Source organism: Ursus maritimus, unplaced genomic scaffold (genome assembly GCF_017311325.1).
Source record: "Ursus maritimus isolate PB19 unplaced genomic scaffold, ASM1731132v1 scaffold_26, whole genome shotgun sequence".
Lineage (NCBI taxonomy): Eukaryota > Metazoa > Chordata > Mammalia > Carnivora > Ursidae > Ursus > Ursus maritimus.
The window spans coordinates 43,693,926-43,717,769 of record NW_024425119.1 but is presented as its reverse complement, the minus strand read 5'-3'; the positions used below and the strand labels follow the sequence as shown (position 1 = coordinate 43,717,769).

The 23,844-nt window shown below is 54.9% G+C and overlaps 2 protein-coding genes and 2 long non-coding RNA genes across 5 annotated transcripts; 1 reads left to right on the top strand and 3 right to left on the bottom strand.

Annotated features, from left to right (window-relative positions):
• Positions 1-2,212: 2,212 nt before the first annotated feature.
• Positions 2,213-5,209, bottom strand: HOXC5 (homeobox C5). The gene is made up of 2 exons (XM_008704674.2): positions 4,756-5,209; positions 2,213-4,050 (listed from the first exon to the last, which is right to left on the bottom strand). The coding sequence occupies exons 1-2, from the start codon at positions 5,207-5,209 to the stop codon at positions 3,836-3,838; spliced, it is 669 nt and encodes a 222-aa protein (XP_008702896.2). The 3' UTR covers positions 2,213-3,835.
• A 1,869-nt stretch (positions 5,210-7,078) lies between these two features.
• LOC103675549 lies at positions 7,079-14,123 on the top strand. The gene is made up of 2 exons (XR_571882.2): positions 7,079-7,297; positions 13,795-14,123. It is a non-coding gene; the product is annotated as an uncharacterized LOC103675549 (long non-coding RNA).
• HOXC6 (homeobox C6) lies at positions 7,518-10,868 on the bottom strand. 2 transcript variants are annotated; one of them, XM_008704672.2, is made up of 2 exons: positions 9,416-10,868; positions 7,518-8,720 (listed from the first exon to the last, which is right to left on the bottom strand). In XM_008704672.2, exons 1-2 carry the CDS (start codon positions 9,813-9,815, stop codon positions 8,389-8,391), a joined length of 732 nt encoding a protein of 243 aa, XP_008702894.1. In that variant the 5' UTR covers positions 9,816-10,868; the 3' UTR covers positions 7,518-8,388. The 2 variants fall into 2 exon arrangements, with proteins under 2 accessions (XP_008702894.1, XP_008702895.1); XM_008704673.2 differs by having other exon boundaries at positions 7,518-8,696; positions 9,416-10,859.
• Positions 13,029-15,777, bottom strand: LOC103675550. The gene is made up of 2 exons (XR_571884.1): positions 15,698-15,777; positions 13,029-13,256 (listed from the first exon to the last, which is right to left on the bottom strand). It is a non-coding gene; the product is annotated as an uncharacterized LOC103675550 (long non-coding RNA).
• Positions 15,778-23,844: the final 8,067 nt, after the last annotated feature.

The following is a 23,844-nucleotide window of genomic DNA, read 5'->3' as shown; positions in this document are numbered from 1 at the left end:
GCAGCTGGAGGGAATAAAGGGCAGGGAGGGGAGGGCTGGTCAGAGGAGACAAGCTCCCCCATCCTCCTACCTCCCAGCGGCTTCTACTCTTCTTCCACCAAAGCCTGGGAATGCCCGGGGAGGCCTTCTTCCCCTCCCCTTAATGAGTGGGAACTGCCTTCTATCATGGGGAGGGGGGATTAGGTAAACGGGAGAAAGGGTCAGAGAGAGAGAAAATTAACTTACAGCGTTCGCCTGGGATTCATTTGCGAAGATGTAACCTCTCACCGTCATCCCCAGCGCCGTAATCCCCTCTAACTGCCAGGCCCTCTGTCCTAGCATTAAACCCCACCAGCAGCTGCGTGGCTGGACAGTTAAGATTATATATGATGTAAATATATTGTGGGTTTGTCAGCTCTCCCTACACCATAAAACTTGGTTTAATGACATCACGTGGTCCCCCAAGAGCCACTCACGGGCTTGCCTTCGGGCCATTCACATAAATAACCTCCAAAAGTTTCAAACTCCTAAATTCACATAGAAGCCGTGCGTATTTCTCTAATGCTCAGTTACACTAAAAAGCCCTTGTGCTGCTCCTTTGCCCCACCCCCACACCCCCCTTGCAGGGTGGGGAGGGGGGAGAGGGTGGATCCTTATTTATTTATTTATTTACTTACTTACTTACTTATTTCCATAAGGACCTGTCGCCTCGAGGTCGTGTTGATATTTTTTCCTCCTATTTTTTTCCTCCTCTCTCCTCTAATTGCTCAGAGTGGGTCGTGTCCCCCTCTTCCCACTCCCCCGGGAAGGTAAGTCATGCTTCTTCCCCTTTTTTTTGCTGGCTGCCAGAGGGGGTGGGCTTCAGGGCAAAGTGGGGAGGAAGGCTCCATGGTCCCTGCTTGGGACCCAGAAGCCCCTCCACTAACTTTCCCAGAGCAATGCCAAATCCTGGTGCTTGGAGATCGGTCCGGAGGCTGGCTGGTGGGAGAACCACCCCAGGCTTCAAAGCAGAAGGCTCTGCTCAGAGAGAAAGCAAGGGTCTGGGCCGTACCTAGTCCCAGCGTAGGGGAGTACGGCCGAGGCCTCTGGCTGGGTTGTGGCAGCTGCTGCGGCTGAGGCAGAGGCTGGGGCCTGGGGCAGGCCTGCACACGGACAGGAGGGGCGGGGGCAGGCGGGCGCTGGCTGCGTCGACCCAAGTCTGGCCAACTTGAGTCAACCCTCCAGCTCCTCCAGGGAAAGAGGCCTTAACGCTGCAGGGAGGCATTCTGTGCAAGGTGGGGCTGGTGTGCCCTGCAACGCGGGTCTGAGCAACTTCGCCCCTGGCCCTGGCCCAGCCCTTGGTTCTACCCCTGGGGCGGTGTGTCCCCTGGGGAGGAAGCTCAGGGCCTCGGCAGCCAGGGATGCTGGAGTGCGTGATGGCGGGCGCCACGGCCTCTTTCTTAGTTAACTGTTACCCATTGGAGACGCCAGTGCTTCTCCACGCTTCACCGCCCGCCCAATAGTTTTACTCAGCATGGAGAAAAAATTAAAATAACTCCCTGAAGAAAATTACACATTTTATTTGAGAGAGAGAGGGAGAGAGAGTGAGGGACTGAGAGGGGAGCCGAGTTGGTGCTCAGCTGGGCCGACTGCTGTGTGCTAGTCAGGGAGAGACGCAACTGGCGCCCTAACCTGGACTGAGAGCAGTGCGAAGGGAAGGGTGTAGCAATGGGCACAGATCAATAAACATTTGTTGAGACCTCCTACGTGCCGGGCACAGGGTGAGGAAAGACTCCTGGGTTTAAAAAAAATGACGGATAGCTTAGGCAGTGGGATGCAGAGAAGTCAGTCCTTCTAATAAATCCAAGGAGCATCAGCATTAATAATCATAAATATTCCCCTTGCCCCTCCCCAGAGTCTCTCTGCTCCCTTTCCCTCTTGGCTGTAAGAGCAGCCTTCCAGCCCAGCTCCTGAGCCGCGCCCTCCCCCAGTGTGGGGGGCCTAGGCTTGGCTCCAGGAAATCACCCCCGTTGTGGGAGGCGGGAGAGGAAATGCTGTAAAGTTTTATGGACCCTTCCCACATTTGTTTCTCCTATAAAGTACTTCCTCCCCCATCCCATCCCAGGAACCTGGAGCAGAGCAGAGTGTGGGCCTCAGCCAGCCTCGGCACCACCTGAATTATCTGCATTTTCCCCTTCCCTTTAGCCCGCCCTCCCCCTCCACACAAAATCCCAGAGACTGAGACAAATGAGGGCAAACAGAAGGACTCCGGCACCAGTCTACGCAGCTCCTCTCCCAGCTAATTGTCCTGCATAGCCTCAGGCCCTAGAAGTGGGGGAAACAGTCTGCACGTTTCCTGCCAGGCAGGTACACTGTAGGCTGCCCTCCTTGCTCCCATCTCCCCCAGTATCTTAAAAAGCTGAGACACACTTCCTCCAACTCCCCCAGACCCCTTCACCAAGCAGTACCAACTCTATCTGAGGAGGCTTCTTGGGACCAAAGGGGCCCCTAGGCTGAGGGCTCAGCCCTCCATGTCCAGCGAGGCCCCCTCAGGGAACACCTAGTCCTGGGAGAGATCTTCAGAGGCCCAGAAGGGCCCGAGAGTCTGAGTCTGAGCACCACGGAGCCCCCAGGCCCTGCAGATTAGCTCTGGCATGCAGTGGGGGCTGCTTGCCAGTCTAGAGGCCTCAGACCCACCTAGCCAAGGTGGGAGTGGGATGCAGAGGCCTGAAAGCCTTGGAGAGCCACAGCACAGGGAAAGCCAGTACAGACTGCCTACGTGCTCTCCCCTTTCCCCAAAGGCCCTTCTGAGAACCAGGGATCTGGAAAGGAGCTCAATTTCACCTCCCTCTTCTCAATACCTCTAGAAGCTCCTAAAAATTCTTTTTAAAAAGAGGGCTGAGAGGCTGTGGGTCTCCCCTATACCCCACAGCCCATTTAGACCCTTTCACCCAATGCATGCCCCAAAGAGAGGCACCGCTGCATCTTTAGTCCTGTTCTCTCTTTGTCTTTATTTGATATGACAAAATATAGTTTCAGGGAAGACCTGGAGTCAATAAATAGTTGGACAACAGCGATGGGGCAGGAGGGCACAGAGAGTCGTGGCAGGGACTAGTGGGCAGCCAGGAACCTCAAGAACTGCTTGCTGGGGTCCAGTGACAGGGAACCCCCATAGTTGAGCTATCTAGTGGTCTGAGGCGGAGGGGCCTGAGGCGGCATGCAGAGGGCGCAGGCTGGAAAAGTTACCGGGCTTAGGGATGGGTGAGAAGGTTTGGAGAGCCTAGGGCAACCGAGGGGGCCCTAGGCGGACTCTCCAGTCATCTCCCCCTTTCATATGCAAATCATTTAAAAACCGAACATGGACTTTAGTCGCTACAACCAAGCACCCCGAGTCTGGCGCCGGACTCCGCCAAGCACAACCGCTCTCGCCAGCCCGCAGCCGCCTGGCCAGCCTAAGCCGGGAACAAAGGACGGGGGAGGCCGGAGGGTCGGGACGCTGGGCCTGGAGCGCCCGCAGGGCCCACCTTAATTCCGGCGGGCCGCGCTGGGGCTGGAAGCCTGAGAGGCGGCCCAGGCCCGGGGTCGTTCAGCGCCAGCCCGTCTCCCGCAGCCCTCTGGGGAGCCCCACGGAGCTCGCCCTGGCCCCCGGGTGCTGAGCAGAACTGAGGGGAGTCCGGGCAGCGCGGACAGCCCCGCGGGAACCTGGGGTCGGTGGGGATGCGGAATGCCAAGGGAAAGCGCTTTTGTCTGTGAGGCCCCGCAGCCGGTGCTGCAGCCCCCGCCCTTGCCCCAAAATATAGAGAGAGGAAAACGGAAAAGGAAAGGCGCGGGGACCCAAGCGGGCTCGGGGCGCTATCTGCGGGCCTCCCCGCTGCCTCTAAAGAGCCTCTTTGCTTTTCATTTTGGAATCTTTCTTCCACTTCATCCTGCGGTTCTGGAACCAGATCTTGATCTGTCTCTCGTTGAGACACAAGTTGTTGGCGATCTCTATGCGCCTGCGGCGAGTGAGGTAGCGGTTAAAGTGGAATTCTTTTTCCAGTTCCAGAGTCTGGTAGCGCGTGTAACTGGTTCGGGACCGCTTGCCGTCCGTCTCTGGAATATAAACCCCCCAAGCCAGGAAGGGGTGAATAGCGTGCAGCGCCCCAGCGTCCCGACCCCAGCCCAGGCCCCCACCCGCCGCCGGAGGGAGAGGAGGCGAGCAGGGCAGGACAGGCCCAGCGGGCCGCAGGCGGGCCCGGCCCGGCCCAGCCCAGCCCAGCCCCGGGACAGGCGCCTCTGCCCTGGCAGAAACTTTCCGCCGCAGCCTTCACTCAGCAGCCGGAGGGGCTGAGGGGGGTGGGGGGAGAGGGAGACCCGGGCTCGGACCGAACAATAAGCACCCTCGAGATCCGAGCACCGGGGACCCCCCTCCCGCCCCTCCCGAGTCGCTGGAATCCTCCGGAGCGGCCGGCGCCGGCCGAGCGGGCTCCGCAGGGGAGGGAGGGAGGGAGCCGCGGGGGGATCCCCGCTCTGGAGCCCCGCGCTCCTCACCCTTCAGATCCCTCTATTTTTTTAACTCCCTCCCTCTCCCCCAAAAATTGAATATTGCCTTTTATACACGTTTTGTTCCTATGATCCAATTATGTCGTCGTAAATTTGGGCGCACACAGCCTCTAAGCCTTTTAGTGGACAGTTTTACGAGCCATTGATGCCTGGATCGTAAAATTTATGGCCGCAGGTTTTTTTTCTTTATTTGCCCCGCATGGCCTATAAAACCCAGGCGGACCCGAGCGCGCAAAATGAAGTCCTAAAGTTTACCGTGGCTCATGTGCAGTTTGGTCATCCACGGGTAAATCTGTGGCGGGGCCGGTGGCTGGCTCAGTCCGGCGGGCTGCCCTGTCTGCGCCTGTTCCTCTTTGATCTCCCCACCGCTCTTAGCTCGCTCCTCCAGCGCTGGGCGAGCCGCCTTCTGACTGTACATCCCGGGGTTCAGAGGAGCCGCTTCATCTCTGCCCAGAGCGTGTCCCGGAGCGGCCGCGGCGCTGCAGGCGGGGCGGTCGGGGTGAGCCCGGGGGTTGGCAGCCATGTCTACCCCGTGGAGAGAGTTGGAAGGCGCAGGCGGTGGGAAAGTGATGCTTAAGTCCAATCCACCGTAGCAGTACCTGGATGCCTGCACCTCTGAGGCCGATCCATAGTTCCCACAAGTTTGCATGTTATAGGCAGGGATATTGGGGCTCTGCTTATAGAATGAATTGGCTACGTAGGAGCTCATGGCGGGGAGGGCCCAAAAAAAAATTTCTGCACCCTTTTTGATTAAGGGTGATTTGTGACTCTTTGAAGTTGAGGGGTTTTTTGTTCTCCAAAGTGCACAATTTATAGGTGGAGATATCTCTTTCTTTATCCTATGCGCTCTTCCCAAATAAGGGAGCCTTAAATAGAGTCACGTGACTCCAGCGGCCACTCATAAATTTGGCTTGATGACCTCCGGGAGGTTAGTGATGGAAGCCGGCGAAACGCATCTTGATATGTTGGCAAAGCCCAACCAAGGGGGAGAGGGAGTGAGAGAGAAAGAGAGAGAGAAGGGGGAGAAAAAAAATGGTTCTTGGAATTGGGGGGTAGCCGGGACAACGAGCCCACAGCGACACCTGGTGCCTACTCGGAGGAATTGCAGTCTGGCTTGTTGGCTCGCCTTCAGACCGCTGGATTTTCTACCCTGTAGAGAAGCTGGTTGTTGCTGCAACAAACCCTTGAAATGGCCTTTTAAACTGTATTTAATTTTAAGGAAAGATGAGGTCTTGTTTAGGATACAAAAACTAAAGCATAGCCCTGCCTCCCCACCCCCAGAGCCTTTCAATCTTCAAAAATGACTGAGGAAAGGAGATTTAGGTAGGGGGTCCCTGGTCAAGTTGGAGATCCCAAGAGATTTATCTCAGGTTCTCTAAACCAAGGGGTAAGGTCCCTCTCCTTGCAGGCCCCAAGGCCCTGCTACTGCTGAGGAGGTGACTGTCAGCATGGGGAAGTGAACCCAGCCCCTGGAGAAGTAGATAGGATGCCCAGAGGAGGAGGGGTCCTGGGTGGGCAGACCTAGATAGAGGGAGGGTCAGGAAGCTGAAAGTGCTGGGAACCCTGGGATGAGCCTGGAGGTGAGGATCCAGGGGGACTTGAGTACACCTCACCATGCTGGGACCCCAGAGTGGTAACTAGGCAATTTTCTGTGTGTGTGTGTGTGTGTGTGTGTGTGTAGAACCAGACACAATGGGCTTGGAGGACTGCTCTGCATCCCTGTGTATGACCTTATGGGGTATTCTATGCCAGATATTTGGGATAGAAAATAGATGTTAATTGAGGGCATAGAGACGCAAGATTAAAGCCTCCACAAATATTATATGAGCAGGGCAGAGGAAAAGGCCTGTGTTGTGCCCTTTTTGAAAAAAGGCCTCTGGAACAGGTTTTCAGGGACCTAGATACAGAAGGTCCACAGGAGAGCAATTTCTGAGCTATTTGGAGGCGTGGAAAGGACCTGGCTGGGGGTGGGGGATGGAGGAGTTGGGCAGGGCAGGCGCCTGGGCAACCTTCACAGCCTGTGGCCAGGGGCTCCGCAGCCATTCGGCCCCTTTCCGACCCCCCTCCCCTAGCCCCAAGTCTTATTCTTTCCTGCCTGCCTCTCCCCAGGAAATCCCCGCCCCTGCCAGGAGAAGCCTCCCTCCGGCCCCCCCGCTGGCGGAGGCGCTGGAGGGGGCGCTGGCGGGGATCTGGAAGGTCTGGAAAACTCTGGCGGATTTTTTCCCTCCGGGAGACCCCCTCACTACCTCACTCCCTAGGTCCACTCAGGTTTCTCTGGCTGGGCTTAAGGAGAGAAGGCCCGAGCTGGGGAAGGGTGAGGGTCTGGCTGCGCTCCTCACCCGCCGAGTTTGAGAGGTGGAGTGCGGAACCAGACTGGGGCTGTAAGGAAGAAGGAATTTTGTCCCAGCCCTGTCAGGAGTCCCAGAGCAGGCTCAGTTTCCAGGCTTTCTTTTTCGAGATGTCCTTGAATCGCTCAGTCCCTGCGGAAGGGCTCAAATCCCGCGGTCTTCTCTTTCCCCTCTGCTCTCCGCCTCCGCCACGTTTCGCAACAGTCGGCCTGGCGCGGGCTGGGGGCTGCTCACGCGGCGCCCCCTCCTCACTCCGGGGAGTGGACGGGGGAGACCCGGGTGCCTGGAGAATGCTTCTTTTCTGGCTCTTGGGGGCTCGGGGTTCAGAAGCCGAGGACCCCAGACTACCACAGGCTGGAAGAAAGGCCTGTGTGGGGCTGGAGACCAATCCGAGCAACCCAGGCCCCCTCCCACCCCACAACGAGATCCTATGCGGCCTTTTTTGCGGGGTGAGTGTGTTGCTCGGCTGGGAAGCCCAGAGAGGCCCCCCAGCCCCCTAGCGCGTTCACCAGGAGGACGGGAGGCCCGGCTCTGCGCCCGGCTCCCGGGAAAGGCGAGCGCAGGGGGCTGGGGGCTTGCAGGCGGCGGGCAGACGCGGGAGCGCTCGGAGCCTGCTCCAACTTTCACCCCAGGCCGGCGGACGAGCGAATGAACAGAAATCCCCATATAAACTTTTAAAAATAATATCAGTTTTATTAAATATTCGAGAACGGATCCAGAGGTCGGATTTATACAGGAGGGTAACACGAGGGGATTTTTTTAAATTTATTTTTTTCTCCTACTGGCTAAACAAACGTCATTCACTTTTTTTCTCTCTTTTTGTAATTTTCCCTCTTTTTTTTCCCCTTTTAAGACGGGAGTGGAACACGGACGGTGCTAAACATAAATATAAATACAGAGACCACAAATACAGCTAAAAATATTCACACAGAAACGGTCACAGTTTGTAATATGCCATAATGACCCCCAGGATTCTCTAAATACAATTTGCCTGGGCTGGGCATTTGCTGGGTTAGAGGGGCCGGGCAGGGGCTGCGGGGAGGCCCTGGGGGTTGCTCTGGGGCCACGACGCGCCCTCCTTGGGCCTCCCGCCCTCCGCGGCTGCCAGGCCGGGCCCTGAGGCCCCGGAGCGAGGCCCCGGAGCGAGGCCCCGGCCCGGGAGCCGGCTCTCTGCGCAGGGCGGGGGTGGAGGCGCCGAGGGGGTGGCAGGCCCAGTCCTCATTTGGAGGGAGATCTGTAGAGTCTGAAGCGAGGTTCAGGGACGGAGCCCCAAGGCCTGGGCGGGGGAAGGGGCCTGCAGACGAGCCGAGAATGAGCTAGCGAGGGAGCGAGGAGGAGGAGGCGCGTGTGGGAGAGAGTTTGTGCGGTGAGGGAGGGGGTCCAGAGTTGACTTGCAGGTCCATATTTGACTCCCTAATTTTGTTTTAGGGAGTCAAAACGCATCAATTGTGCCAGTGATAAATATAGAGTGTGTGATCAGGAGGGAATTGGGGGGGTAGCAAGGGAGAAGGAGAGCGAGGGGTGGCAGGGACAGTCCTGGTCACTCTTTCTGCTTCTCCTCTTCTGTCTCTTCCCGCTTTTCCTCTTTTCCGCCCAGGCTGTCGGCCGCGGCCCCTCCGCCGCCCCCTGAGAGCGTGGACGTGAGATTAGATTCTTTTTTCCACTTCATCCGGCGGTTCTGGAACCAGATTTTGATCTGTCGCTCGGTCAGGCAGAGCGCGTTGGCGATCTCGATGCGCCGGCGCCGCGTTAGATAGCGGTTGAAGTGAAATTCCTTCTCCAGTTCCAGGGTCTGGTACCGCGAGTAGATCTGGCGACCGCGCCTCCGGTCCGCTCCGTAGCCGACCCCTAGAGATCCGGGCACAAAACACACTAAAAACAATCAGCGAGGCATCCTCCGTAGATGATATAGCCTAGCAAAGTCCTGACCCTCCCAACTTGGCCAGCAGCTCACGGGCCCCCTCGGACTCCAGCCTTCTCCCTTTTGCTCTGCCCCACCCCCACTGGGGGTACAGCCAGGATCCCAACTTCATTCAGTCGCCCACCATATGTTGGTAGGTGAGTGTCCCAAAGAAGGGGGGGGCAAGAACCAGGCAGAAAGCTGTAAGTCTAAAAACTGGTTTTTGAAAAATCCCAAACACTGGGGAGGAGGGCCCCATTTCTCAACAACTGGGCTCCCCCACCTCCCCAAGCACCCTAGCTCCTTGGAAACTTCTCCCCACTTCTCTGCCCCCTCCTCTCCCCCCTCCCTTTTTCTCGGCCTGACTCGACTTTGGGGGGCTCCCTACCCCCTGCCCCCTCCCATCATACCCTGCCCTGTTCCTGCCCCCTCAGCTAGCCTTGGAGCCCTCCAATCCGTCAGGGGCCGAGGGGGCCAGGCCCCTGCGAGCAAGCGGGAGGCGAGCAGAGGGGGCAGAAGAGGGGGCCCTGTCTCGGCGTCGGCGAGGAGACGAGCGTGATTGTTTTTATGGGGCCATAAAAAACTCTCTCCGCCCGTTCTTCTAGGGAAGCCGGTCATAAAGCCAGTTCAGTTTATTTAATTTATATCTCGGAGCTGTAAAACTCACCACTGTGCGAATTCATTCGCTGCATCCAAGGGTAAATCTGGATGCTGGCTTTCTGGTCCTGGGGCGCAGTCCTGCCCTGCTCAGAACTAAAATCCTGAGCGATTGAGGTCTGTGTGTTATGTCCTAAGGTGTTTTGTCTGCAGTTTGAGAGCATGTCTTTCTCCTGGTAAAAGGAATTAGATCCATAGTCATACGGCCCCCGGCTGGAACTGAACACGACATTCTCCTGTGGCGAATAAAAGGGAGTCGAGTAGATCCGGTTCTGGGCAACGGCCGCTCCATAGGTCGAGAAATGCCTCACTGGATCATAGGCGGTGGAATTGAGGGCGACGTTGGGGAGGACGTCCTGGCCCCCGGCGAGGTGGCAGGATAAGGAAGGGTTAGTGAAGTAGGAATTCATCCCTTTGCCTTTACCTGGTCGGGCTATGATTTCTTTAATATTTATTTCTGTCTCCAGTTTGTACTCGGAACTAGATGGTTATAGGGACGGCTCCAATCCAGGACAGACAAAATGACAAAGTCAGCTGACCCCCTTCCAGCCAATCGCAAGCCAGATGTCAAGAAGGGGGAAAAAAATCGCTTCTGCTTCTGTTGATTCCCTAGTTGAGACTAAGTGTGTGCTTTGAAAGTAAGACTTGGATTTCTTTTAAAAATATATATGTTAGGGAACTGATTTGGAGGTGAAGAAGGGTGCATACGCATTAGCAGGGCCTTGGGGCCCAGGGAGAAGAGCCGCACTGCTAGGAAATCTCAGCCCCAGCTAACTTTGCTGTGCTGTGGCCAGAGCCAGATCTGGAGAAATCCCTCTATTTTCAATCTGATTTCATCTTTTATACCTTTCCCCTTCTAAAATTACATCCTGATTTCTTTATGGAAAGAGCCCCTTCCCAGCTCAGGGGGGAATCCCCAGAAATCCTACAGGAAATCCTAGTTTGACCCTCCATGGAGTGAGTCCTCATCACTAAACCAGTATTTTCCCCCCAATAATTAAAAAAATCAAAAGTAGAACGAACTGCGTAAAACATGGTGCTCAGAGCAAGGAGAGTGTGGCTGATAGGCTTAGGTGGAAGGGGGATGGAGGGAGCAAGGGGCTCTAAGGGCTCAGGGAGAGATTTCAGGATAGAGTGGCAGAGCTGAAGTACCAAAGGGGCCATGCATTTGCTTCCTCTTCCCCTTAGCCCCCCTCTGCCTCTCAGAACACCCTTTTGGGGGGAAACTCTTGCAGCATTTTTGCCTAAAAGGGAAAATGTGTAAAAACACAATAGAAAAGAGAGAGGAAGAAGTAAAAGGTGGGAGAGAGAGAGAGAAAGGAAGAAAGAAAGGAAGAAAGAACTCTGAGAGTCTTTCTAGACACATCAACTCCTGTTTATGTTGGTGAGAATTTATGATTTGGAGCCAGCAAGGGCCGGTGGGGTAATTCACATAGGATCCAGGCAGAAAGAGAAGGCTGGTGGGGCTCTGAAGGCCAGTTAGCGTCTTGCAGGCTGAAGCCCCTGCACAAGTCAGAAGCCCCCAGCCCCCTCCGAACACCGCCCCGCCAGGGAGGCACCCCTGGACCTGAGCGCTGGGGCTTGGGAGATTCCAGCAAAGGGCTCCTGGGGAACTCTCACTCAAGGGCCAGCCACACCTGGCAGAGCCCAGCCTCTCAGCAGCCCCTACCCCCGTTTTCTCTCCACCTTGGGGCTGAGAAAAAGGAAGAGAAGGTTAGGAAAAGGCAGCTGACTTCGAAGCTTCTGAGGGAGCCGCAATGGGCGAACCGAAACAGCGGAAGGTGTGCAGATGGGTTTTCTCCTGATTAATCCAAACTTAATTTGATATCGTGACATAGGCTGAAAATGCTTTGAGCTGACAAAGAGGGGGCGGTGGGGCTAGCAAAGGGAGCAGTGGAAGCTCATATTTTCTCTTCACCATTTTTGGGGGGGGGGGCTGGCTATAACAAGAACCCGGATGTCGCCGGATTTTATGATCTTTTCCTTCTGTGTAACAAAGCGGAGTAATCAATGGGTAGCAATAAAGCCATAAACGGGACTACGCTGGGAAAAAACTCGTTTATTCATCTTCTGTAACGTTAAGGTTTCCCTGGAGTGTCGCTAGGGGGGAAAAATAAAGTTTCGAACCCCAAAGCAGACAGTGTGTAGGAGCTGGTGGAGACAACATGTTAGCTAATACATGAACCTCGTTAGGGGATTGAAGAGTCTTCCTGCCGGACAATTTGTGTTGGCTTTTAAAAATACAGCCCTAATCCTTCAGAAAGGAGGGAAATTTGTTGGTATTTAAAAGGGTGGGGGAAAGACCCCTATCATTATAAAGGTTCCCCCTCTTGGACCATACTTGCTTCTGCTCAAGGAGATGAAAGTGTAAGGGTAGAGGAGGGTTCCAAATTAAGAAAGAAATTTGGAAATGAGTTGTCTTGTTTGGGGGTGACATGGCAGGTACATAAACACAGACACCAGGGCGACTTGCTTTTTGCTCTAGAATCCAGCTGTCCTCCAATTCATGGCGTGCCTGGACAGAGGTTTTCAACAGCTGGCTGGGGCTCCAGGCCCCCTGGAGGGCAAGATGTAGAGCGAGAAAGAACTAGGGGAGGGGGAAGACCCAGGGGGCTGAGCTAAGAAACAAGTCAGCGCACCCTTGGACACAAGTAGCCGCTCTTAGAGTTCCCAGCCTCATTTCTGCCCTAAGGGTAGCCGTGTAACACGTACAACAGGCTAGAGGAGAGGGTAAATTCCCTCCATCCCCCCCCCATTTCAGAGAGATTGCTAGAGGGATAAATCATGTCAGTGATATTTCCTTCAAGATATTAAATTGTTGCAATGTACAACAAATTGAATGATGGAAGATAGGATGTCTTAATGAGGTTTCACTTTCAATGAGTGTTGATTTTCTGTGTATTTTTGAATCTCTTTTATGGGGGGTGGGGGAAGGAAGGACCTTGGGAGAAAGAAGGGGCTTCTGGGGAAGCATGTGCTGCAGCCCCCCAGCAAGGATGCCTGGATTTCCTTGAGCCCCTCCTCAACAAAGTCTGGAGGGGAAAGGGGCCCCAAAGTTGGGGATAGTCAGCTTTGGGGCCTGAAAGTAGTGGGCGCGGGGGTGGGCGACCTGAGGAGCAGAATGTAAGTCTCAGCCCCGGAAAGTTAAGTGTTTTATTACGTCCCTAAACAGAGGGCAGAGACTGAAAGGTCTCGCCGATTTATAATGAACAGAAACCAGCTGCTGGGGGAAAAAGGCAGAAATGCTGGAAGGGGGAGAGGAGGGGAAGCAGAAATACAAATAAATTCCCCCCACTGCTTAAAGATTTTTGGCAAAATTAATTTCCAACATACTCTCCCCCATCACCTTTCATCCCTGAAAAAAAGAAGCCTCCTTCTTTCAGTCGATCTTTAATTATGCAGCTGAAATTTGCTGGAAGGATTCGCTCCAAGGGGGGAGCGCAGGTCAGATAAGCCCGATCTTCCCTCCATTGGATTATATTTTCCTTTTCTCATTTTATGTTAATTTTATTTTTTTGGCGCAAAAACGAGTGTCTATGGGGGGATAGCTGGGACTTGGGTTTTTCTATATATATTTATATTTTCCTGTTAAATTTGTCTGAAAACAATTATGGAAACTCATCAGCAGAAGCAAGAACAGATGTTTTATTAAAACTGCAGTTGAGCTCTGTAAATATGCACAAGTCCTGGGAAGGGGGGGGACTTGTTCTTTGTTTCTATAAAACAAGCCTAGAGCAATCAGAGAACACCCCCATCAGGCCCGCAGGTCTCCGAGTAGCTCTGCCCCTTGGGCCTCTGGAATCAGGCATTCCGAGGGGTTTGGCGGCGAGAGCAGATTTTCGCTTTCGTAGCTGTAATTAGTGGATTCGAAAACAGAATTCAAAAAACACAGAAAAGGAATAAAGGGGGAAAGTTGCCGCTTGCTGCTCCAGTCCCCCCATCTACCCAGTCAAAAAACACATGCTTCTCATGAGCTCTAATTATAGGAGAGGAACTTACTCCAGGCGCCATGGGCCTGCGTGGGGGGCAGTCACTGGCCCGGAGTCCCCAAGGCTAAGGGGTACTTGGGAGGCTGGGCACTTGAAGGTTTCTCAGAATGAGTCAAGCGCTCCTACCCCAGCCTTCACCTGCTCCAGGCCAGGGGCTGGGGGCCTGTGTAGCTCTGAACTGGGGAGAGGGTGGGTGTGACTGGACTCTGACTGGGAAGGGGTTCTGGGCAGGCCTCACCTTGCCTGCCTTTGCTTTCCACTCAGCTATGGGAAATATATTAATTTCTTGGGGAAGGGTATCTGAAGTGAGAGGGATGCGATCTGGAATATTTATTGGGGGGCAATCTTTTCCAGAGGTCCTGGCTAGTTTGTGTTCTGCCAGTCTTCTCTCTTTTCCTAGATCCCCCAACTCTGCGCGGATGTCTGTGACTCACCCAGCCTTGCACACAGATACACACACTCCATTCCTGGCTGCCGGCGCCACCAACTCCAGCTCGGCGCCTCCGGAGGCTGCTCAAGGACCTGGACACCCGGAGCGGCAGGACTCAGCACTCGGCCTGGGCGCTGGGCTGCCTGGAAGCCACTGCAGCTGCCCCACTCACCCCTGCCAGTTCTCAATTTTGCGAGCAGGGGAGGAGCGGTGGCCCCACCAACCCCTTTTGTGCCACTGGGCAAGGGCTGAAATTCCTCTTGCGGAGAAAGCCCAGTTTCAATAATTGTTGAGCTCACCTTACAATCGCACTGTTTGGTTAAGGCTTTGCTGTTCAAGAGCGACTGCTCGGTTGGCCCGACTGGCTTATGATCAGCATTTTTTAACTTACAAATCAGAAACTAAATCCTACTCCAAATGCCCAGGGTTTTGTGTAGGAGTTCCTTTGATCTCCATAGAATCCGGAGTAAAAGGGTTGCAAAGAGAGTCTCCAGGTCCACCAGAGAACCTGAATGCGGGGAGCGGGGTCTGCCTGGGGACACCACAGCACAGCTCACCCAAGGAGCCTCCACTTTCTCAGAGATGGGGGGGGGGAGTAGTCTGAGCACACACCTCCTCATACACACTGCATTCCAAAACAGAATGTTCCTCCTCCTTTCAAAGTTAAGGCATGGAGACACTTGGAGAAAGGTGAAATCTGACACATCCAGCCCGGAAATGGAGCCCATTTGGGGGTGCTTATATTCTGGGGACAGGGCCCAGGCTGGCCAGCTGAATGGAGTTGGGGGTCAGCAGGGAGGGGGGGAAGGAGGATGAGGCCAGATGGGGTATGTCAAGCGCCTGAGAACTGCCCCCAAACGCCTCTGAGGCCTGGGCTGGCAAATTCTCTTTGGAGCTAAGAGGTTGAGAGGCTGCCCAAGCTGCTTTTGCTTTATTTGCAATTAAACAGAGAATAAAGGTACCCTGAGAGGCTCTGCTAAAGCCCATCCTATTTTCTCTCCTCCGTCTCTCTTTCCAGAAATCTGCCTGCCCTTTCTTTACCAGCACTCCAGTTCCTGCTGCTACCATCAGCAGACACAAATTCCCACAATGGCGTTTGTTTAGCTTCTCAATTCACTTCACTAACTGAAGGTTAAAAAGTAAAATAGATCCCCAGCATCTCTGTCCCACCCCACTCAGTCCTGAGCCCCTTTGGGCTCATCTTTGGAAGAAATCATTTCTGGCTAAGCGTCCCACCTCTGTCCCAAGCAGCTGGATATCAGCTGAGGAGACAGCATGCGAGAGAGCCTTCGGACAGAGTATCTCATCCCCACTGGGAATGGGGAGGGAACTCAGATGCTGACTGACATTTCAGGGAGGAAAAGCAAGTGGCCCTGGCTGGCCCAGGAGGAAAACTGAAAATCTAGAATATTTAGAATATTTTTGGCCCCCAGAATGGGGCCAAAGGACCCCCAACTTCCTGGCTTTTCTGAAACCCCTCCCCACTAAGCACTGCTCGAACCCACTTTGCAGGTTTATGAGAACTGTAAAATTCAGGAGCACGGCATTCATGACGTCACAGTGAGTTGTCATGAGGAAATTGTAAATGTCACGTTAAGTTATATACAGTAGGAGTTTTGTGTGGGGGTGCCCTGCCTCTCCTCACTTTTTTTCCTTTTCCCCTTTTTTTCAGGCCTAAGTTCTCCCCCTTGAAAATAAAATTTTATTATGTTCTGGAACAATAAGCCAACAATGAAACATCGTCCTCATTTCCCTATAAATAATTTTATCCTGTATTGTTTGCGGATCTGAGAGAACCATTTAGTCTGCACTGGCGAAGAGAGAGAGAGAGACGGGGAGGGGAATTAATTTCAGAAACGAGAATATTACTTACTTCGATGATACTCCTTTAGATTTGATAGCCAGGAGCAAAATTAGAGGCGAACAGCGGCCTCTCCGACTCTACACCTGGCGGGATTGGAGATTTATAGGATCTTTAGCGAAGGGGCAATTTAATTTTGTAGGATTTGCTCAAATTCACTGCTATTTTGGGGGGCTGAGGAGAAGGGAGGGTGAGGGGAGAACGACATGCTTTATCTAGTTTTATGAATCTGCCAACATGACCCTGATTTAAAACCCAACAACCTGTGTCTCAGGGAAAACTCCTGCAGAAAGGGGTGGAAGAGTGGGGTGAGGGGGACTCAGCTTTCTCAATGACTGTGGCCCCCTTAACCAAGCAGTTGCCAGAGGGAAGGAAGAAAAGCCCGAGGCAAGGGGAGGGCAGCTCTAAGTCTCTCTACCACCAGGACACCCGGAGCTTTATGGTGTCCCCATAATTCCCCCAACCCTATAAACAGCTGCCCTATTTTAGGACGATTTCTGCTTCCTCCCCTGGGAAAGGGAGCGTGAGGGAGGAGGTAATGGCGGGAGCAGGGTGCCGGAAAGGGGAGGGAGCACAGGATAGCGCCGCACTTTGTTCTCCTGGGTGAGTTTGCTGGTTTGGCGGGTTTCTGACGCAGGGTGGCAGCAGACAAAACAAGTAAACAAGTCACAGACACAATAAACAGGGGCGGCCGCAGCCGCCGTGGCAGAGGCCGTGGGCCGGGTGAGGGGCACAATTTGGGGGTAATGTCACCCCAGCACCCAGGCATGGCCGAGGTCCAAAAGCCCGAGGCCACCCCCGTGCTGGCGGGAGAAGCTGGAAGGAAGCTGTACCTCTCGGCCAGCCTGTCTGGACAGGAAAAGTCTTGGGAGGAACCTGATTGCCTAGGGAGTGGAGCAAAACCCCACTAGCCCCTGTCCTGTCCTTACTTTCCTTCAGGAGCGTTTCACGGACATTTATATTCTCCCCTCCTCTGCCTTTTCGTGGCCCCGGAAGGGAGACAGGCTAGGAAGGGAGGCTGGTCATTCCCAGCGCGGCCCACATTCAGTGCTCCAGGCCCACAGGCAGCTCGACCCAGCTTCTTCTCCGGCACTGCCCTGTCAGCCTTCTCCCCAGCGTCTTCGGCAGCAGAGAGAATTAAAACGAAGTCCCACCAGGAGCCAGATCTGGGTATTTGGGGCGCTTAGAGAGCCCCTAATCTGCCCCACAGACAACGCAAGCAAATCTGGGGTCCAGTGAGCAGGGGCGAGAGCAGGGGGGTTAGATGTTCACCGCAGCCCTACGCATTCTGTCTCGCCTTCTCCACCAGCCTCTTCACACAGCTGCCTCAGACCACTGCCCAGAGGCCACCTTATTAACCGCTTAGATCTCCTTCAGAGTCCCGGCGAGGCTGCAAGCACCAGGGCCTAGCCAACTGCTCAGAACTGCTCAAAGGTCCACCTTACCCACAAAAAGAGTTTCCCACAAAACTCACTTTCAACACCACAGTGTTTCCCTGGTAAACAGCCTCTGAGTTGGGCAAGTTTGGGGGGAGGTGTGGAGAGAACGCAGAAGAGAGTCAATACTTCCCCAGCCCAGCTGCTTGGTCAGTGAAAGCAATAAGGTCTGGGAAAGCCTTTGTGGCGCCCATCCGTTACTGGAACCCGCATACTCCGATTCCGGCACACACACACGTTTCCAGGAGAGCAGGCACAGAGGGCTTCTCGGTGCACCCAGTGCCTCCTTGAGCCCAATTCCATCTAACAAAATTTTGCATGCACATAAAACGGTGTTTGAGCGAGTATAAGCATGGTAATATACAAGTAACCACCGAGGAAATATGAGTCTGTATATATTCATGCATAAGTCCCGGTCTGTACATTTGACACCGTATATAATAAGTGTATAAAGCTACGAAGCCTGGTTTTGGAACACAACAGCCAACCCAACAAGGCCGCCTCCTCCAAACAAGGGTGCATTCTTCGTAGGGATGACAACTGTCAGACCAGGGAAAGGGTTTGCTCTGTCCATTTCTCCTTAGCTAGAAACTGGCGCATGGAATACAGTCCGTGGCAGGGGCTAACGAAGCCTGTAAGGGTCAGGCCTGAGTGCCCGAACAAGAGTAGACTCAGAGGGGAACGCTGGGGGCCCTGGGCTCCAGGGAGTGTTGCCAGGACCTGCCCACAGATTCGCTGCCTCTGCCCAGACTTAGTCCTGGGCATGCAGAGTCCTGCAGCCACATTCTATTCTCAGCCGCCCTGGCTATTATTAGATATACACACCAGTGCTTTCCTGCGCTAAGGACCACGTTTACAGGGAATGTGGCCTGCACGGAGGCTGAGGGTTGCCAACGGTGGCCCCTCCTGTGCTTCTGTTTGAGCACCAGAGTGGGAGAGGAAGAAGGGAAAGAAAATCAAAAGTAAGGAGGGAAGGAAGGGGCTGGCGTTTGGGGCTGGGTTTATCCCCTGGCCAGACGAGAAAACTGGACAACCAGGGTCAGTCACTGCTGCTCCACTTTTCTCTGTATCCCTCTCTCTCATGGAGGGTCTAGGGGATGAAGGATGGGGTGGGGGGGGCTGCAGGACCCTAGCCAGGAAGGGGCAGAAAATCAATTGATAAAAGTACTATATAAGGACACCTCAGGATAGTGCCGTTAACCCGTCACCCCTGAACCCCAGCACCCTGAAATCTCCCCGCCAGCAGCACAACTGTTTAGATCTCCATAGGCCCAGATAAATACCCGAGCCTTACCCAGGCCCACCCCTCGGACGGGAGGGGGGGCCCCTCTAATACCCCAGGTGAATCCCCACTGTCCTGAGTGGCCTTCTCCGGAAACTGTTTTCCAGGGTGGGGGACGAACAAAGGAGACTTGTGCCCCCCCAAGTCAGTGCAGCCATCTGCAGGGGCGGAGGGGGGGCAGACAAAATACAGGCGAAAGAGCGAAATAGAGGCCTCACCGGTCGGCGGTTCCCACATTACGCCAGGAGAAAGGCTCCCATTTTCAGGCCCCCGCGGGCCCCTCCACCGGCCCATTGCACTCCCCTGGCCCTTCTCAGGTCCCACCGACTCGGGGTCTCGGTGGCCGCGGCGCGGCTACCCGGGGCGTCAGGCCCTGGGCCGCGCTGGAGCGGCGGGAGAGCGCGCGGCAGCCTGAGCAGGCGGCGGGCTGGGCCCATTTGGGGAGAGCCGAGCGCTTTTCTCGATCGTAAACAAGGAACGCGAAATTAGCCCCTCGGCAGACGCCTCTGCCGACACACAAGTCCTATTGGGGGGGGAAGGGAAGGGGGGGAGAAAATGCCATTTCTTCCCCCGGGAGAATACCTCACAGGCCTTTATGTCGGATATGAAACGGGAATTTTGGGGGGGCAGGAGAGGAAGGAAAGGGGATTGTGGGGGGAGGGGAGAGAAGATTCACCATCAACTCGGACCCAAGGGGTTTGATTTGAATGCAGTCGAATTATGTTTTTAAGAATTTGATAAAAACAGGTTCTCCCTCCACCCCCCGACCCCCAGGCGACGGGTCAGGGTTTAAACAGGAAATCGAGGAGCGTTCCCCTCCCCCACTCGGGCTTGGCGGAGAAGCCCAGTCGCAGCCTCTAGAAAGGATTGGAGGTGGGGGGCAGCTCTTAGCTCGGACTGAAGGTGAGTCTGGCCCCCAGACTCTCAGACCTCTCCAGGAATATGCGCTCCCCTCCCCCAGCCCTGGGGTGTGTCTGCCTGGGTGTGTAAGCGTTTGTGTGTGCATCGCCCTTTATAAACAGAAGCTCACACATATAGGGGCCGCCTCGGACCCAGGCCAGGGAGCAGGGCGGGGTCATATATCAAACTGCAACACATTCAGGGCCACGTACATTTGGAAGAAATTAAGCCACTGTGTTATGAAACCATATGTGTCGGGTTAAGACCATACAACACGCCATTAGCACCAATTATTAGGAAGATCCCGAGCGCCTAGGACCCTCCGGGCCGCCCGATTCTGACGTCCCTACCCCAGGAGCCAGCCGCGCTTTGAGTCCTCACTGCCTCCACTCACCCAAGAGGCCCCGCCAGCGAGGCCTGGGCCTGTCCCCAGCCAGCCTGGGGCCTCCCCAATTCCCACCTCCGCCCCAGACAAGGCAGATCCTAGCTCGGAGCAGCCCGGCGAGGCGGGTGAAGCAGCCCAGTGGGCATCCCGGGTACGGTGGCCGCGGTTGGGGGTGGGGGACGCTGGGCCGGGTGAGAGAAGGCAGATTGGCCCCTTTTCTCCTAGCACAAGATGGCTTTTGAGTCCCGCGTCCCCCACCCCCACCCATCCACCCGCAGTGCAGGGCACCTCCCATCTTTCCGTCCGCTCGAGTGGGGGCGGGAGCTGGGGGTGGGCAGACGCACTCTCCTCCGCTGACGCGCACCAGCCAACAGCCTCCCCCCTAATTGCCAATTAACAGGCCCCGCCGCCCGCCTAGCTGCGCTCTCTTCCTGCTCCGCCGCCCGGCTCTGGGCCCGCACTGCGCATGTGTGAGCTCTAGCGGTGGCGCTCTCCGGGAGGGAGGGGGCTGCGGGCAAGGAGGGGGCCTTGGAAAGTTTGTTTGGGGGTTGGGGGGCTGACTTTGCTCAGGGGGCAATGGATACAGCCTACAGTTCTCTCTCCTGCCCTGGAGTTTGAGCTTCCGGGCCCCCTCCGTCCCAGTCCCATTAGCCAAGAGGCCGCAGATCTATAATAGGTAAGGGCAGGGTGGGCATCGGGCAGCGGGTCAGCGCACTAGACCCCGGCCTTGAGCCCCACAGGCGCAGTCCTCTTGCCCCCCGACCCCCAGCTTCGGCGCACAGTGACATCAGGACAACACACTTCCCACACTACCGTATTACAGCTTAACCCAATCCTCCCCCCCACTTTTCCTCCCCTTAATTGCCCGCACGCCCACCCTCTCGCCAGCCCCCCTCTCCTCTCTAACCAAGACAAGCCGCTGCTGTCCTTATCTTGAAACCGCCACCCAGCTACGGACCATTAGTTACATATTTGAACCAATAAGGAAACACTTACCGGGCGCTGCTGTCACTCTCCCTCTCCCTCTCTCTCTCTGCCTCTCTCTCTCTCCCACTCTCTCTTTCTCGTCTTCCCTTATTCTGTGCCGCTGCGGAGCCTGTCTCAGCTCCACACACATACTTTATATAAATTTAAAAATAAAAAAAGAATAGTCCCAATGATCAAAAAGCCAAATAAAATTAAGGAGAGTTGCAAGAAGGGGGCAGGAGGGAGAGGCTGGGAGAGGGGAGGGGCGGAGGCATCTGCAGCTCCCTATCTCAACTCCTGCTCCCGCATTCCTCCTGCCCCTTGGGGGGCTAGAGGATCGGGAAGGGAGAGGGGGGGTAGAAAATAATTATTAATCAGATTAATAAAAAAAAAATACTGGTAATGAAGGGAGCGCCCAGCGCAGGTTTCCCTGGCAATGGTTAGGCTCTTACAGGGAGGACTGTTCTGCGGAGCGCTCCGAACGGACAAACCACAATAAAAAGTTCACGTTCATGGATGGAATCCACATGACTTCTTGTGGCCAATCCAACTTGTGAGTCGATCGTAAACTTTTATTACTCAGCTGTAAATTTTCTGCAAACAACCGGGAATGCGATGCATTTGTGTAGCGTGTGCAAATGGGCGCCGCGGTCGCCATGTTTACCCAATTCTCTCGGAGAGGGAGCACCCCCCGACCCCCACCCCACCCTCACCCACCGCCCACTCCCCACGGGCCAGGCTGCTCCAGGCTAGCGCAGAAAGGGCAAAGGGGGGACGCAAGAGGAGGAAAGGAAGGATTCTGACGCTGAGTCCGCCGCCTCCCTTTCCCATACCGAATTTTAAATATTTTTCTTAATAAATGGGGTATTAAGGTTGGATCTGGGGGAAGTGAGGCTTTGCAAAGGTTTGTGGCCCTGGTGGTGCAGTGACGGCTGGAGGGATGAAGGGACTGAGAAGGGATGCGCTCCCTACTCCTACCTTTTTTTCTAGGAAGAGAACTACATCTTTCCCAGTGGGGAGCCCTGGCAGCCCCCCACTCAGCCCTAGACAGGAACAGGAGGGATACGCGGCTGGAAGCCTCATAACCAATCCTGACCTGGCCTGGTCTGAAGAACGGAGAGGGCTTAGATCCGTATTGGGTAGCCCTGCGGTGGCAGCAGGAGGGGTGAGAGTTGGGGGTAGCCACCAGAACCCCCAAAGTGCCCATCATCCCCAGGCTCCTTTCTCTGAGAAAATGACATTTTTTTTTTCTTCTCCAAGACCATCTCTAGTGTCAGGTCTCCTCAATTCCTAGGTTTAGATGGCAGATTACTCCCAATCTTTTTAGAATTAGAAATAAAATTAAGGCCCAAGACCTTGGTTCCTACTTTTTCCCCCCTCTTTGGGTGCAAGGCGGTTTGAAGCTTTTCTATCTTGTCGGGTGACCCGCACCCACCTGCCTTTTTCAGCAAATGTGGCGTCCAAGCAGCTGGGATACACCTTGGAGGCCCTCCCTCCAAAAAGAAACTTATCCTTCCCCAAAGTCCACCTTCTGTGCTAAATTCCGAGCACCTGAGGTGTCCCCCACCTTTCTCCAGACTCCTGATTTTGGCGATGAATCCAATGTGGGGGAACCCAGAATAAATCCCCCCACAGAGACTGCCAACCAGTCGCAGCCCAGCCGAGTCATAGCTCAACACTCCCCACCAGCTGGAGATTTGAAGGCCCCAAGCTCTCCCCTTGATTCCGCACGGAGCTGGCGTGGGGACTTCCATGGCTGGGTGCCCCCACCCCAACCAATAGGGGGTCCCTCATCCCCTCCCCAAACTTCCTCCCTCAGTACGGGAAGCAGTTCCCTCGGCCGGATGCAGAGACCTAGTTTCTTTTACAAACCCACCCATAAATTTTATAACAGGTAGTTAAAAATTACGACAAGGAAGCTCTGGCCCAGCTTTTCACAATGGGCTGATGGGAGAATGGGACAGCGCTGCGGGCTGCTCACCGGAAATTTTACTTCTCGTCTGTGGCACAACCTGTCCCGAGTTCGGTCTAATTGGGGCAAGGTAACTTTCTGCAGCCGGCAGGCAGCCAGTGGGACATCTCATTTGAGGAGGATGAGGCTGGGGGAGGCCAATCCACTCTCCCATGCTAGGGTCCCCCCCAAAGCCCTTTAGAGCACTCGCTACCTCCCTCAGCCCCCAGGTCCCCTGCAGGCCCGCACCTCCCTTGGCCTCTGCAATGAAGTGGGGAGGGAGAGAAAATGCCGAGAATTAAAAAAAAATCCAGAGAAACGAATTTGCCCCCCAACTTAATAGCTGCATTATCCCGTCTCTACGGTTGAGATTAGAATAATAAATTCAAGGCGAAATGAGCGAGATGCTTCAACTCAGCATTTTGAAAGATACTATTTTTCACAAATCACAAATAGCTTTCGGAAGCCACTTTGATTGGCTAATAAAAAAGTAAAGAATGGGAGAAAGTCCTATCCGCTGCAGCCGAATGGTCCCCATTCCGGTAATGGGACGGCGGGAGCATTTGGGAGGACGCGTTTCTAAAGAGAGCGCATCCCGCTCGCAATTAAGTTCCCCCATAAAACGGGTTTTACCTCCTTTTCTCTCCAAACGAGAAAAAAGAGGCGGTGGGCAGAAGGGGTGGGGGAGCGGGTGCTGCAAGAAGAAGGGGCGGCTGGAGCTCTCTTGGTCTGGCCCACCCGAGGCTTCGCATCTCAAGCAGTGCCGGGCGCCAGACTCACCCCGCCCTCCGACGCCCGGCTTGGGGCCACGGGCATTGCTGAGCAGGGCCAGGGATGAATGGGGCATTGGGTGTGGGGGAAATTCGGCGAGGTCTTTCGGAGCCACTTAGTGTAGGGTTCAAGCAACTTGGCTACGGGGCCGGCGATGTTTATTAATAGCAATCATAATTCCACATTAAAAAAATGAAACGGCCCGCGGCCGGCCCTCGGAGTCTGGAAGGGATGCCCGTGGGAAGGCCTGAGGTTGGAGCGAAATGCTCTCTCTTCGGGCTTCCCTAGCGGGAAGCCGGTGCCTCGGGGCAGCAAACGGGGTTACCTGGCTGGCGCAACGGCGCACAGCAGGGACCCCAGGTTTGCAAGGATTTCCCTAGAGCTGCTCAAAGTTGTTCCCGGCTGCCGGCAGCCTGTGCTTCAAATCGGCAGCCTCTCTTGGGTCGCAGGAGTCCCATATCGAGGATG